Below are 15,618 nucleotides of genomic sequence, written 5' to 3' on the forward strand. Positions count from 1 at the left end.
TGCGAGTTTAACAAGCAGTGAGACACCCATAGTAAATACAGATAATACTAGAAAACTTCTAAAGACTAAACCAAGTGGGCGCAGAAAGGAAGGAGCAGATAAGATAATAGTGCAGGCTGAAAAAAAACTTAAATGCATGCTTGCTAATGCAAGAAGCCTGACAGATAAAATGGGGGAGCTTGAATTAATAGCTGCAAGGGAGCAGTATGATATCATAGGCATTACTGAAACATGGTGGGATGAAACTCATGACTGGACAATTAATTTAGAGGGTTATTCCCTTTTTCGGAAGGATCGAACAAATAGAAGGGGAGGTGGAGTATGTTTACATGTTAAACCGGATCTAAAACCTATTATAAGGGATGAAATTTATGAAGGTAATGATGAAAATGTAGAGACTTTGTGGATAGAAATTAGCAGTGGAGGTAAAAGTATTAAGAAAATGTTTGTGGGAATATGCTATAAACCACCAAATATCTGTGAGATTGAGGAAGCGAAAATACTTTTACAAATGGAAAAGGCATCAAAACTGGGTCATGTTTGCATAATGGGGGATTGAAATTATCCAGACATAGACTAGGGCAATGAGATTAGCGTTACAACAAAAGGAAACAGGTTTTTGTGGGTGCTTAAAGACAATTACATGACCCAAATTATTGAGGAACCAACCAGGAGAGGGGCAATACTGGATTTGGTCATATCAAACAATGTAGAAGTAATAACAAATATTCAAGTCCTGGAACATTTGGGTAACAGTGATCATAACATGGTCTCATTTGAAATAAATTATCAAAAAATAGATTTCTTCGGTTCAACAAAGACGTTAAACTTTAGTAAGGCAGATTTTAATAAACTGAGGTCTAATCTAGTAATAATACAATAGGATTATGTTTTTGCAGGGAAAAATTTAGAAGATAATTTGGCAGTCTTTAAAACATTGTTAGAAAAGCACCCTTATCAGTGTATACCCTTGGGTAATAAGTATAAAAGAAATAAGTCAAAACCAATGTGGCTAAATAAAAAGGTAGGGGAGGAAATGGACAAAAAGAGGAAGGCGTTTAGATTCTTTAAGTCAGAAGGGACGGAGACATCGTATCAGAATTATAAGGAATGTAACAAAAATTGCAAAAGGGCAATTAAATTAGAAAAAATGGATAATGAAAAAAGGATTGCAATAGAAAGTAAGGTCAACCCTAAAAAGTTCTTTAAGTACCTTAATAACAAAAAAATGAGAAAAGAAAATATAGGACCCTTTCAGTGTGAGATGGGTAGGCAGATTATTGGAGATAAGGAAAAAGCTGAGGTATTAAACAAATTCTTTGCCTCTGTGTTTACCAGGGAAGAATCAGGTTCAATAGTAGTGCCACAGAAGGAAGTCACAACCTCCATATTAATGACCAATTGGTTAACTGAGGAAGAAGTTCATAAGCGACTTGAAAAAATTAAAGTAAATAAGGCACCTGGCCCCGATGGCATACATCCAAGAGTTCTCAAGGAGTTAAGCTCAGTAATAGCAAAACCATTATATTTAATATTCAAGGACTCCATTTCCACAGGCTCAGTACCACAAGATTGGCGTAAAGCAGATGTGGTGCCTATATTTAAAAAGGGAGCTAGATCACACCCAGGGAATTACAGACCTGTAAGCCTGAATTCAATAGTAGGGAAACTACTTGAAGGTTTAATACGGGATAATATTCAGGAATACCTAATGGAAAACAAAATTATTAGTAATAGTCAGCATGGATTTATGAAGGATAGATCTTGCCAAACTAACCTTATTTGTTTCTTTGAGGAGGTAAGTAGGAATTTAGACCAGGGTAATGCAGTTGATGTGGTCTACTTGGATTTTGCAAAGGCTTTTGATACGGTTTCACACATGAGGTTGGTGTACAAAATAAAGAAAATTGGACTCTGTAATAATATATGCACCTGGATTGAAAACTGGTTAAAGGACAGACAACAGAGGGTTGTCATACTGCTGCGACACACTTTATTCGAGCAAATACCCAGTATGTACCTGGCAGATACCTGGAATGCGCCGCTCCTCACCTCTGACAAGCCCCGTTGCGTTTGCCTTCCCAGCCATGGTTCATGCCTGGCTGACGGGCGGCTGATCTGTTAAATGATAATGATTAGGATTTAATAGGCTGCAATGCTTCGTGTGTCTACCAGATGGCATAAATTCATGAATTGTAATGCAGTATATATATATATATATATACTGTGCAGTATTGCAGCCAGCGGGAATAAAATGCTTCAATCCCTGCCTGGAAAATAACGCAATGCACTCGGGCAGAAAACAGTCACAAACCTCAATACACCCGAGTATACCCGAATTCGTGGGACTAGCCGAGCTCGAATAAAGTGTGTCGCCAGTGTAAATGGAACTTTTTCAGGTTGGGCTAAAGTCGTGAGTGGAGTTCCTCAGGGATCGGTACTGGGACCCCTGCTTTTTAACTTGTTTATTAATGACCTTGAGGTTGGGATCGAGAGCAAAGCCTCCATCTTTGCTGATGATACTAAATTGTGTAAGGTAATAGAATCAGAGCAGGATGAAATTTCTCTTCAGAAGGACTTGGAGAGACTGGAAACGTGGGCAGGTAAATGGCAAATGAGGTTTAATACAGATAAATGTAAGGTTATGCATTTGGGATGCAAGAATAAAAAGGCGACTTACAAATTAAATGGAGATATATTGGGGGAATCCTTGATGGAGAAGGATTTAGGAGTGCTTGTAGACAGCAGGCTTAGCAATAGTGCCCAATGTCATGCAGTAGCTGCAAAGGCAAACAAGATCTTATCTTGCATCAAACGGGCAATGGGTGGAAGGGAAGTAGACATAATTATGCCCCTTTACAAAGCATTAGTAACACCACACCTTGAATATGGAGTACAATTTTGGGCACCAATCCTAAGAAAATACATTATGTAACTAGAGAGAGTGCAGAGAAGAGCCACCAAATTAATAAAGGGGATGGACATTCTAACTTATGAGGAGAGGCTAGCTATATTGGTTTTTATTTACATTAGAAAAGAGGCGTCTAAGAGGGGATAGGATAACTATATACAAATATATTCAGGGACAATACAAGGAGCTTTCAAAAGAACTATTCATCCCACGGGCAGTACAAAGGACTCGGGCCATCCCTTAAGGTTGGAGGAAAGGAAATTTCACCAGCAACAAAGGAAAGGGTTCTTTACAGTAAGGGCAGTTAAAATGTGGAATTCATTACCCATGGAGACTGTCATGGCAGATACAATAGATTTGTTCAAAAAAAGGTTGGACATCTTTTTAGATGGGAAAGGTATACAGGGATATACCAAATAAGTATACATGGGAAGGATGTTGATCCAGGGATTAATCCGATTGCCAATTCTTGGAGTCAGGAAGGAATTCATTTTTCCCCTTAATGGGGTTTTTTGTTTGCCTTCCTCTGGATCAATAAGTAAGTATAGATATAGAATAAAGTATCTGTTGTCTGAATTTAGCATAGGTTGAACTTGATGGACGTACGTCTTTTTTCAACCTCATCTACTATGTAACTATATGTAACTATGACCCCATTCTGGGGCCCCTGTCTCATCACTTTCAGGGGAAGTTCGAAAGACTACTATGTAGGTCTTATTACCTTGATCCTGAACCAAGTCCCTATTCAGGCCTCTCTTATACTCTAGAAAATACACCAAGGCACCTTGCTCACCATGCATTGCAGCCATTAGCATTTTGTGATTAGGGTAATATGTCTCTCCCTCTCACACACCTCTGCAACCATTGGGTTGCCTTTAGATCAATCATGTTTGCCTTTAGGGCATTTAAACACCCACACTCCTATGCACCTTACTCCTCCCCCTTTGAAGAAGCGCGTGAGCCGCGCGAAACGGCCGTCGGGGCATAGTGATGTCACTATTCTGACGATCACGGAGGGCAAAACGGAGGCTGCATAAACAGCTTTTTTTTCGATACCTGACACTCCAGTGATTTATCAATTGGAAGAATACCATTGTATATCTAGCAGTCAGGTTGTATATTTCTTTCTCAACTACAATATATTGAGGTTGTTGAAATGCAGCCTCCATCGGACTCAGTGTATATAGTGCTTGATGGGTATTACATCTTGGCCCTCTATTCAACTGTCGGGCTATATAGTTGCCATATACCACCATTTAGCACCTATTTGCAAGTATAATGTCTCTACGTATAGCAAGATTTATTCATGCATTCTCTAGCTGTTGTTGTACTGCATGTAGTTGATAGTGTGGTTAACAATCTCAGTATACTATCGGGAACTTTATTATAATTTCCAGTCTTAGGTTGTTCTACAATATACAGTTCCAACACTTACAACCAATTTATCTCCGGATTGCCCTTTAGGAGACTTTTTACGTTATACATTAGTTGTTATTTTATGAGTTTCGATGGATTTTATCTTGTATTAAATTGTCTACTGTTTTGGTATATGTGGTCTTGTGGGATCATATGACTGGTCTACGTACTTTACAACTTGTGGTAACAGTCATCTGTACTGTTACTTAATGTATATATTGTAACTCAATTTATCTAGAGTGCAACTTTGAGGGACTTTGAGTGACCCCTTGTGGCCACTTTGCTGTATTTCTCTATAATACTCTACCAGAATCCATTTTAATTAGCTGTTCTCCTGTTAGCAGGGCTACTGTTCTAGTGCCTTACCATGCAGCCCACCTGCCGCCTGGCTCTTGAGTGCTTTAGGTCTCCCCTGTTTCTCACATCTTCTCTTTGAAAATTCTCCGGCGCTCCCTCTTCCCCAGAAGCAGAAAAACGTGAGGTAGATGAACCATGTGACCAGCTTGTTAAGGGTTGTTGATCAGCCACATAACCTTGCACCAGAATTGGACATTAGGTCACGATCGTTTCACCACGACCATATGACCGCGGTATCTTCGCCGCTGCCGATCCGCTACTAGAACCACTGCCGCCGGTCTCTTCTATAATAAGATAAGTGTTTAATGCGCAGGGGGTTAATTTTAGGGATTTAAGTGCTTGGGGTAGGGGATTAACGCAAGGGTTTAAGGTTTTTGGGCTAGGGGCCAGCGTTAATATTAGGGGTTAACAATAGGGGGTTTTAGGGTAAGGGTTAAGTTAGGTACTTGGCTCATCGGCGAGAAGCCGGCGTCGACAGGACACGGTGGTGAGGTGAGTTGCGACTAAGTGCCGGTGGTCATTTGGTCATGGCAAAATGGCTGTGACCAAATGTCCTAGATCGACCCTTGCACTGCATTGGAGTTGGTTTCTTTCCCTCTCTAATGACACGGTGTTACCCTGCAACCTGTTGCAATGAATCACAACATTCACAAGAAATCCAAGGTCTGTTACAGTATTTGGACAGTGAGGCACTTACTACAGACTGCTACCTGAGACATTTTACACCTGTTGAGACGTAATAACAGTTTTAATATGTAGACTTTACAGCAAATTATATGGTCATTTTGGCAAGAGAAGCCACCAGTAATATGCTTATAATTTTTTTAATGCTTTGGTAACTTTTGTATACGAATTATGAAAAAACTATTGTTGTATGTTACTTGGTATTATCTGGCATAGCAGCCAATTAAAATATTTATTACTGTTTCAAACAAAGCGGTGTTGAATCGTTATACGTTTGGTTAATTTGGGGGTGGTTTGCGCCATACGTTTCATGCTCTTATTTTGCTTATTACATGAAACAACCAATTGTCCTCTCTTCTGGCATAATAAAGACTTTTTATAGGCAGATAGGGCTCACATACATTGAATAATTCCCCAGAAAACCATCACCATCATTCAGATTCATTGCATCAAACTGACTAATAAATTGTACGCTAGAAAATAATTTTAACATTATTGACATAACTCAAGTTCCTCCCCCCTTAGTGTGGTGCAGGAATGCATACAACACCTAAAAAACAAGCAGAGGGCAATGACAGAGAGGTGTGGGTTATAAGGGCCCCTGGGGTGGCACATTTCTTGATGTACACCATTCGTGATTAGGATAAAGTGGAAAAAAGATCTGCGCTCATAAGTGGTAATAAAGTAATTGGTGATAATGTGACCCTTGTATAAAAAAATAAAAACAACCTGATTAGGATGAGGTTTGTGCAGCTGTTCTTGTGGGAAGGCTCAGCACTCCAAACTAGTACAAAACAAAAGAAAAAACAGCGCAAAAAAACCTCATTGTGTAGTATATTTAAAAATCAATTTATAGACAAAAGGTGAGTATTGCACGTACATCAAATTAATATTTACACAGCATGACATGTTAGGGACATGTTACCCATCAGCAGACAGCAGGTCACGATCGCGGTATAGGACTTGGATATCCTTCCTCTGATGGCAGGGGCTCAGGATCGTAGAGACCAGCTCGTAGTCGAAGTTCCTTCTTGAGCCCTGGGGATGTCGCCACCGTTAGTTCAGAGGAGGTGATCTTCTGATCGATTCCGGGTAAGTCCACGTAAGCGTATGACGTCATCAAGTGGCGTCTCTCTAACGTCCGAGTCGCGCCGCGCTGAGTAATACTGAACCGGCAAAAAGTCCCAAACACAGCAGTGCAAACGGGAAATACCTCATTGGGTTAAGAAAATACAGACCTGCTGTCTGCTGATGGGTAACATGTCCCTAACATGTCATGCTGTGTAAATATTAATTTGATGTACGTGCAATACTCACCTTTTGTCTATAAATTGATTTTTAAATATACTACAGAATGAGGTTTTTTTGCGCTGTTTTTTCTTTTGTTTTGTATTCGTGATTAGGGCACTGAAGGGCTTAAGATCAAAAATAAATATATGTACATTGAGAAAGAGGGGTAACAATCTGGACAGGTTTGCACGTTTCATCCTTTTCCCCTTATGAATTTTCTCCTGCTTTCCCCTGACGTGTTCACTAATGCAGATGCTGTTTTGGAGAGAATAAGACAAGAAGGCTTTGTGATAGCAATGCAGCGAGAAATAATGCTTACAGAACAGCAAGCTTCTGAGTTCTACAAAGAACATGAGGGGCAAGACTACTTCCCGGCTCTTATTAAAAATATGACAAGGTAAAATTATTTATGTGTGTGCAGCAAACATATACTGTACGTCCCACATTTACTGGGAAATAAGTAGCTTACAGGAAGTCTCATTCACAGGGAAGTTAGATGGGTCAAATATTTTGTAAGCACAACATTTTATAGTGCCCTCTGACATTTATAGCTGGTGACCGGATGCTCTATTACTCCACTGCACAAATTCATTAACACACATCCGCATACGTATGGACGTTCTGATGTACTCCCAGTACACACATTAACACAGTGATACTGTACTCACAGTCAGGAATAAAGGCTCTGCTACACACAGTCTAAACACATATACACTGTAAATAATTTACAGTGTATATGTGTTTAGACTGTGTGTAGCAGAGCCTTTATTCCTGACTGTGAGCATCGGGACAATTACCATTTCCATAGGTAGCCCCAATTTACCCCAGTGTGCCTGTTCTAAAAAAAACCTGAGCCCTTAACCTTTCCTAGGTCACAGGCTCTGAGGCAGTCTCCGATAAAGAAGTTCTTATGGCTTCATGGGGAACCCGAAGCAATAGGCTCCCTAGACCACTCCCTATTGATATGCCTGCCAGGCAGATCGGTACAGATGGGGAAGAGACGGACTCTAGGCAGGAATGAACCCCTGTCAGGGACCTCATTTTGTCATGGGTCCATAACCTAACAACTACTATATTGTTTTTGATAATGTTGATATACTTTGTCGTACTGAACTAGTGGTGCAGGTTTTGGGGGTCAGAAGAAAATAAAAATATATATATGGCAACAGGAGTTCTTGTTTGTAGAGAGATATATATCGGTGTGGCTGGTATAATATCTTTTCTGTTTACCAAGTTGACTATTACGACAAAACCCATTACCAATTTCTAATTTACTATTCACACTGCTCTTCTATAACTACTAGCACATTATGGCGGCTAAAATTTCTGAAAATTGGTGGGGGCTAATTTCTACCGGGAGCGATGGCACAAATATCCATCTTGCACGCATCTTTCATACTGCATTTATTCAGAATGGCAAAACAGCAAAATGGCTGCTATGGTCAAAAATGGCTGACTTATGATCCTTTCCTTGTGGCTGACACACGCCTCTGGGTGACCTCCCACTTTCCTCATAGCCTCATATCCAATCTTCTTAGTCCCCTCTTATTCTTTAGAGACAGTCTATTTAAAGAACAGTTAACCATTGCATAGTCATGCTGGACCAGGAGATTGTCCAATTGTGCCTTGTCATTCCTTTTCGGCCATTATATCGGCCCAGTTGATTTCTTCTCTGTCTCTTCTTCTGGGGGACTGCCGACATCACCGAAAAGAGGCATAGCGTTGGTGGGTGTGCAACGCACTTCTGGATCAAAGTTTACTGCATATGACACATACTGTACATGGAGAGTGATGAGTAGGACAGACACACACACAAAAGCATCCAATAGCTTCGCTTCCAGAGAACTAATCCAACCACCAAGTCCCAACAAATCCCATCCGTCATCTCTACCTTTAAACACTTGACTATTTTCCCCAAATAACATGACCTGTTCTAGTTGCAGGGTAATATTCTATCTGTCCTCCTATCACAGAGTCAATAACTTCCTTAGGGCAAACTCGTATTTCTACACCCTTCGTAACCAATTTCTTATAGATGGTTCTACAAATGTCTTATATCATATTGTCTTTTTCTCAAGGGGTTAAATATAACACTCATTTTTCCAGGGGTGCAACCTATTGAATATAGATAGTACATTGGGTTACATTATACATACAATATGGGCTTTGTTTACCAGGATTCCATTGTGTGACAAAAGGTGTGCATATATGCTATAAACAAATCAATAAAAACAAAATAACAATTACTAAACAAAATATACCTGTTCCTACCCTATCGTCTTTGTGTGCACACTATTTACACAAACCTAATAGACTATACATTTATAATTAAAATAACAAAACCTGTAAAGAAAAAAGATTATTAAAAAGTTCAAAGTTCATATGTTGAGGCCTGGAATTTTTGGCTGTGTCTCTAGGCTTTTCCACTTTGGATACGGTGTAGATTGAAGCAACTGTGGGTGGTGCTGGGATAAGTTTCATATGCGTAGCGTGGATCCAAAATGAGACCTCTGCCATTTTATTTGCTGTAATGGTGATGAGTAGTACTTTTAATAGTAGTAGTAGCGCCTTTTCATCTGGGATGAGGAACGTTCTTGCGTAGGAAATGCTTGACCATTAACCCATCTCTCGTAGGTGCACTTTCAACTTTGACATGTGCCTAGAGAGACTCAAAAATATATTAGTTGCATACAATACTTACTAATTGTTTTACTAAACAGTCACTGTGGTCTTGACTTTGCTACAATCTAAATTCATTAAAATTGGTGCCTCAGCTATTGCCAAACCAAAAGAAAAAAATGGCTAAAATAATTCTGTATAGAACTCCAAACTAATTACTTGTAATATAATTTCTTTGAAAAGTGCCGAGCACACTGCCAACCTTAAAAGGCACTCAGCATTATTCTTAAAAATAAATAAATAATAATTTCAGATTTCGTTCATCCCGGGCACTAAACCATCTAACTTCTGGGCATAGACAGCTATATGATAAACAGCAATAATACCCCTCCTTTGTTCACATAATTTTTTTATATGTGAACAATATTACAGAAAGGATAACAGCATTCAAAACGTAACTAACTATTGTTGCTCGATCTGTAGCTAAACTAATCTGAAACCTTTGGGTATAAAATTTGCATTAAAAACCCTGAAAACACTACTGAATATAAATATAATCAGCTATTGTCTTCTGACAGAAACATCCTGTAATATAAGAAATTATAGACACAGATTTAAAAACTTTTTTTTTTTTTTTTTCCGGATTGGAACAAGCTTGAAATAACTTTCTGGGCATCCTGCCAAAACCTTGGAACAAAAAAGATAAGAAAAAAAAAAAACTGTTAATTACATTGCAATATAATTTGGGACATCTTAAAAATGCAGCTCCTTACACGGCCTGATTACAGAATAAAATGTGACACACAAAAGAAACAAAAATAATACAACAAAAATTACCAAGACAAGGCAATGCAAAACTGTTTGATCTTCCCCGCAAACTACTGCTGCGACACACTTTATTCGAGCAAATGCCCAGTTTGTACCTGGCAGATACCTGGAATGCGCCGCTCCTCACCTCTGACAAGCCGCGTTGCGTTTGCCTTCCCAGCCACGGTTCATGCCTGGCTGACGGGGGCCTGATCTGTTAAATGATAATGATCAGGATTTAATAGGCTGCAATGCTTCGCGTGTCCACCAGATGGCATAAATTCATGAATTGTAATGCAGTATATATATATATACAGTACTGTATATACACAGTATATATATATATATATACTGTATAACAACAAACCCTATAAGCCCTAACATACAGTACTGTACACATACAGTACTGTATATGCACATACATAAATGATACTACTGTATGGGCGGCGAGGGCGAGATGTGTTTGTAGCAGAGAGAGATCCGCTGCTCTCTCTCTGCGCAAACATCCGCACATTAAAAATTATTTTAAATACATTTTTATTGATAGTGTAGATGTGCAGGGGGTCTCCGGAGCTGAACCGCGTTGGTTTCAGGTCTGGGGACCCCCTGCTCCCCAAGATACAGCCCCCTTTATGAGGTGCCGGTATCCCTCTGCTTGGTTTAAAGGGCCCGACCACGTGATCGCGGCCTGTAAACCAAGCAGAGCAGAGGGATACCGGCACCCCCTAAAGGGGCCTGTATCTCGGGGAGCAGGGGGTCCCCAGACCTGAAACCAGTGCGGTTCTGCTCTGGAGACCCTCTGCACATGTACAGTATCAATAAAACACATACAGTATACAGTATAAATAAACACTCGTTCTTTACCTTAGCGGCTATGCGCTATGGTAAAGAAGCAGCCTTTCTGTATTTTAATAATATTGTACAGTGAGCAGGGGGTTCCCTGAGCCAGAAATTAATGCTCAGGGACCCCCCTGCTCCTGCTCAATATTATTAAAAATACAGAAATGCTGCTTCATTACCATAGCGGATAGCCGCTAAGGCAATGAAGAGGTTAACCCACCGTGCCCGCTTTATTGTGTGTAGTGGGGATGGGTAAGGGGGGTATTTGGCCCTTGGTGTGAGTTTAGGACTTGCGGGGGGGTTGCGGGTGCACTTAACCCCTTCACGACCGTAGCAGTTAATACCGCTACGGTCATGAAGGGGTTAAACCCTCCCGCTACCCCCCGCAAGCCCTAAACAAGCACCATTGGGGCTAATACCCCATTCACCCACCCCCGCTACCCACAATAAAAAAAATACACACACACAGCAGCCGCCAAAAAATAAATAAATAAATCTAAATAAATAAATAAATAAATGACAATAAATACATTTGAAATACATTTTTATTGATAGTGTACATGTGCAGGGGGTCTCCGGAGCTGAACCGCGTTGGTTTCAGGTCTGGGGACCCCCTGCTCCCCGAGATACAGCCCCCTTTAGGGGGTGCCGGTATCCCTCTGCTTGGTTTAAAGGGCCCGACCACGTGATCGCGGCCTGTAAACCAAGCAGAGCAGAGGGATACCGGCACCCCCTAAAGGGGCCTGTATCTCGGGGAGCAGGGGGTCCCCAGACCTGAAACCAGTGCGGTCCTGCTCTGGAGACCCTCTGCACATCTACACTATCAATAAAAATGTATTTTAAATGTATTTATTTATATTCATTTATTTATTTAGATTTATTTATTAATTGTGCTGCTGCTGCAAGTCCTAAACTCACACCAAGGGCCAAACACCCCCCTCACCCCCAATAAAAAAAATTCACGCACAGCAGCCCCACAATTAATAAATAAATCTAAATAAATAAATAAATACATGAAGAGAAATAAATATACAGTTTACTGTATATATATACTGGATATATATACAGTATATATATAATAACAATCCCTATACATATACAGTATATACTGTGTATATATATACACTGTATACACACATATATATATATATATATAGACAAATGGAGACCAGGGTATCCTGATAGCCCAAAAGAGACAGCACACTGCAGGTATGGTATCAAAAAAGTGTATTCAGTAACACAAGACCGCGGCCTTGTGTTACTGAATACACTTTTTTGATACCATACCTGCAGTGTGCTGTCTCTTTTTGGCTATCAGGATCCCCTGGTCTCCATTTGTCTACATACTCCTTATGGGACAAGCATCTGCCTCCTGCTACAAAACCGTGAGTGCTAATCTCCATACCTAACTATATATATATATATATATATATATATAGATAGATAGATAGATAGATAGATAGATAGATAGATAGATAGAAAGATAGATAGATAGATAGATAGATAGATAGATAGATAGATAGATAGATAGATAGATATAGATAGATATAGATATATACAGTATACAGTATATATACACACATGATGAACCAATATACAAATACATGTAGAATGGTTATCAAAATCATACTGTCCTACAGATAACGCTTCTCTATACAGACAATAATAATAATCCATTTAATAATCCTAACTGATTTTACAATATAAAACATAACATTCCAATCCACACAGTACATTGCATTTACATTGTATAAATGATGCATAAAATCTATGCACCATATACATTCTGCAAATGAATGTTAACAATATAATTGCAAGCTACTCTACCAGTAAATACAAACACTTCCAAACAAGTCAACTATTTTAACCAATCAAGTAAACAAAAATCAATATATACTGTAAGTACCAACCAGAAAACACAATTTAAAACCAAAGCTAACCCTTACAATACCAAGGATTACATCTATCTAATTGTAAAAAACCTTATACTTTATACACAGCATTGCAATAAACAAAATACATGATGAACAATACAGTACATTCCCTGTATCTCCCTGCCTTCAGTGTAATCTGTTTAAAGCCCCCTCCCCCCCTAATGTTTCTGTTAAACAGATTACACTGAAGGCAGAGAGATGTAAAGGCCTAAAGCCCCCTCTCCCCTAATGTTTCTGTTAAACAGATTACACTGAAGGGAGAGAGATGTAAAGGCCTAAAGCCCCCTCCCCCCTAATGTTTCTGTTAAACAGATTACACTGAAGGGAGAGAGATGTAAAGGCCTAAAGCCCCCTCCCCCCTAATGTTTCTGTTAAACAGATTACACTGAAGGGAGAGAGATTTTACAGAAACACACATTAGGGGGGTGGGGGCTTTAAACAGATTACACTGAAGGCAGAGAGATGTTTCTGTTACCAGTAAATCTCCCTCCCTGCATTGCTAACCACCCTCACCCCCTACCCACATACCGTTACCCCCCCCATCCTGGCCATGGCCCCTCCGCTTCTGCAAAACAGACACAAAAATTAAAACATACAAAGTAATGTCCCCTAACCCCTTAATCACCATAGCGGTTATTAACCGCTACAGTCATGAAGGGGTTAACCCAACCTCACCCACCACTCGGGATGCCTACATACCCTCCCACACTAACCCCCCCCCCGTGAGGCCTAACCACCCAGTCAGTACCCACAAGGGAGGCCTACCCACATACTGTTGGGGAAACACCCCACCCCCAGTACCCACAATAAAAACAGTACAATGACCCACAATAAACAGCATTATATTTATTAAATACATTACCCACCCCCTGTGCCCCCCCATAAATACAAGATTTATCTTTTTACATACAGGGTTCATAACGCAGTCCCACGCTAGTCCCCGGTGGGCTGGCAGGGCACCTGGACAGACCTACAGTTTACCAGCAGCCCTTTTTACACAGGTTCTGGAGGCCTGCTGGTGGATCCTGCCAGCACCATGGCACCCAGGTGGTCTCCTTGGGTCACCGTGGGCCACAATTGGGTCTCCACGGTAGGCCCAAGGATGTCTGGGAGCCCCGGGTCAAACCCACAGGGATCTGCGGGGCCTCGGGTGCTTCCCTCGGGGGTCTGGGGAACTCACGGGTGCTCACTACGGGTCCGCGGTGCCCCCACAGAAGTGAGACCACACATCATATTCCCCGCACCTACGGGTCGGCGGTGCCCCCACAGTAGTGGGACCACACATCGTCACCCCGCAGACTATGGGTCCGTGGTGCCCCCACAGAAGTGGGACCACACATCATCATCCCCGCATGTGTCACCCATGGAACCACCAGCCTGATACCCTTGGGATACCCGAGGATACCCACAGGTGGTCTCCAGAGGCCCCACGCAAAACCACGGAATCAAACCCTGAATGTAAAAAAAATAAACCTGGCCTATACATTCAATACATACACCCTCCCCCCCAACACCTACAGTACAATAATGTGCAAAATAACTATTATCCAGATATGGCTCTGGTATACCATGTGTCAGGGGCTTGGGGGAGAAAGGATGTGACGTCAATGAAAACCTGTCACGTGGTACGGTAGCCAATCAGAGTAGGGATGGAGTTCCCACGCTCTGATTGGCTACCATACCATGTGAGGGCGGCCATGTGCCTTTTCATGACGTCATCTTAAAGGCAATTGAAGCAAAGCCATTCTGATTGGCTGTGCTTTCATTCCCTTTAAGTGACGTCATAATTTTTTTTTTGTCGGCCAAAACACATGGTTTTCACGGTCCAGTCAGGACCGTAGAAACCATGACGCAAAATGTGACGTCATAGGCCTTTAAAAGCCTATGTCGTCTCATTTTGAAGCCAGTCGCCGCGGAGGAAGGACCTCCGGGAAAGAAAGAAGACCAGGGCGTGGCCGCAGACGGGGAGAAGACCCCGCCCCGCTGGAAGGAGATAGAAGAAAGAAGAACACAGATGAAGATGGATTACAGATAGAAGACCCGTGGATTGGTTTGGATTTTTAGTTTAATGTTTATTATTTTCTGGTTTATTATTTTATGGGTTCCTGATCGTGGATTGGTTCGTGAGTAAGCTGCGCAACGGGAGTCGGTGGGGGCAAGTAATGGTAAGTGAACTACAGTAAAGAAATGTATTTTATTTAACTTGTTAATTTTTTCAAAAGGTTTTTTAACAAACATGTGTATTTTTTTTTTGTGGTATATCATTTCTTGCCACTGTATGTATGTATGTATATATGTCTCGAGAGATATATACATACAGTACAGTACAGGGTAAGAAATGATGTTGTTCTAAAAGCTGGATTAGATGTGTTTTAAATTATTTTGTGTATGCTGCTACAGTATGCTTTATTGTGAGTTTAAAGTATTTTAAAATTAGATAGATGTATTCCTTGGTATTGTATTGTGTGTTTGAGGAAGGTCATGGATAGGCTTGGTTTGTAAAGGTTGTATTTTTGTCGGTACTTATATTTTTTCAAAGGCTTAATTGTTCTGCTCTAGGCGTGAATTTGTTAATGGTTTTATTGCTCGGGATCTACTGTAGTGTGAATTGTTTAGGGATGTAAATAATGATTGCTAATTGAGTTTTGTTTACTTGCAGAATGTATATGGTGCATAGATATTTAGGCATCATTTATATTGGAATGTAAGTTGTTTAATGGCTTTTCAGAGGTTTAGTGATGATTTAGATTGAGAGATCAG

The 15,618-nt window shown here is 40.6% G+C and overlaps 1 protein-coding gene across 3 annotated transcripts in view; it reads left to right on the forward strand.

Moving 5' to 3' along the window:
- Nucleotides 1–15,618, forward strand: part of NME8 (NME/NM23 family member 8) — a 150,313-nt gene that overhangs the window by 67,439 nt on the left and 67,256 nt on the right. For all 3 annotated transcript variants that reach the window (XM_075586638.1, XM_075586639.1, XM_075586637.1), the window contains exon 11: nucleotides 6,911–7,055. In XM_075586638.1, coding sequence (XP_075442753.1) covers nucleotides 6,911–7,055 — 145 coding nt within the window. The remainder of the gene's footprint in view (nucleotides 1–6,910; nucleotides 7,056–15,618) is intronic.

The sequence above is a fragment of the Ascaphus truei genome, chromosome 2 (genome assembly GCF_040206685.1).
Source record: "Ascaphus truei isolate aAscTru1 chromosome 2, aAscTru1.hap1, whole genome shotgun sequence".
NCBI classification, from domain to species: domain Eukaryota; kingdom Metazoa; phylum Chordata; class Amphibia; order Anura; family Ascaphidae; genus Ascaphus; species Ascaphus truei.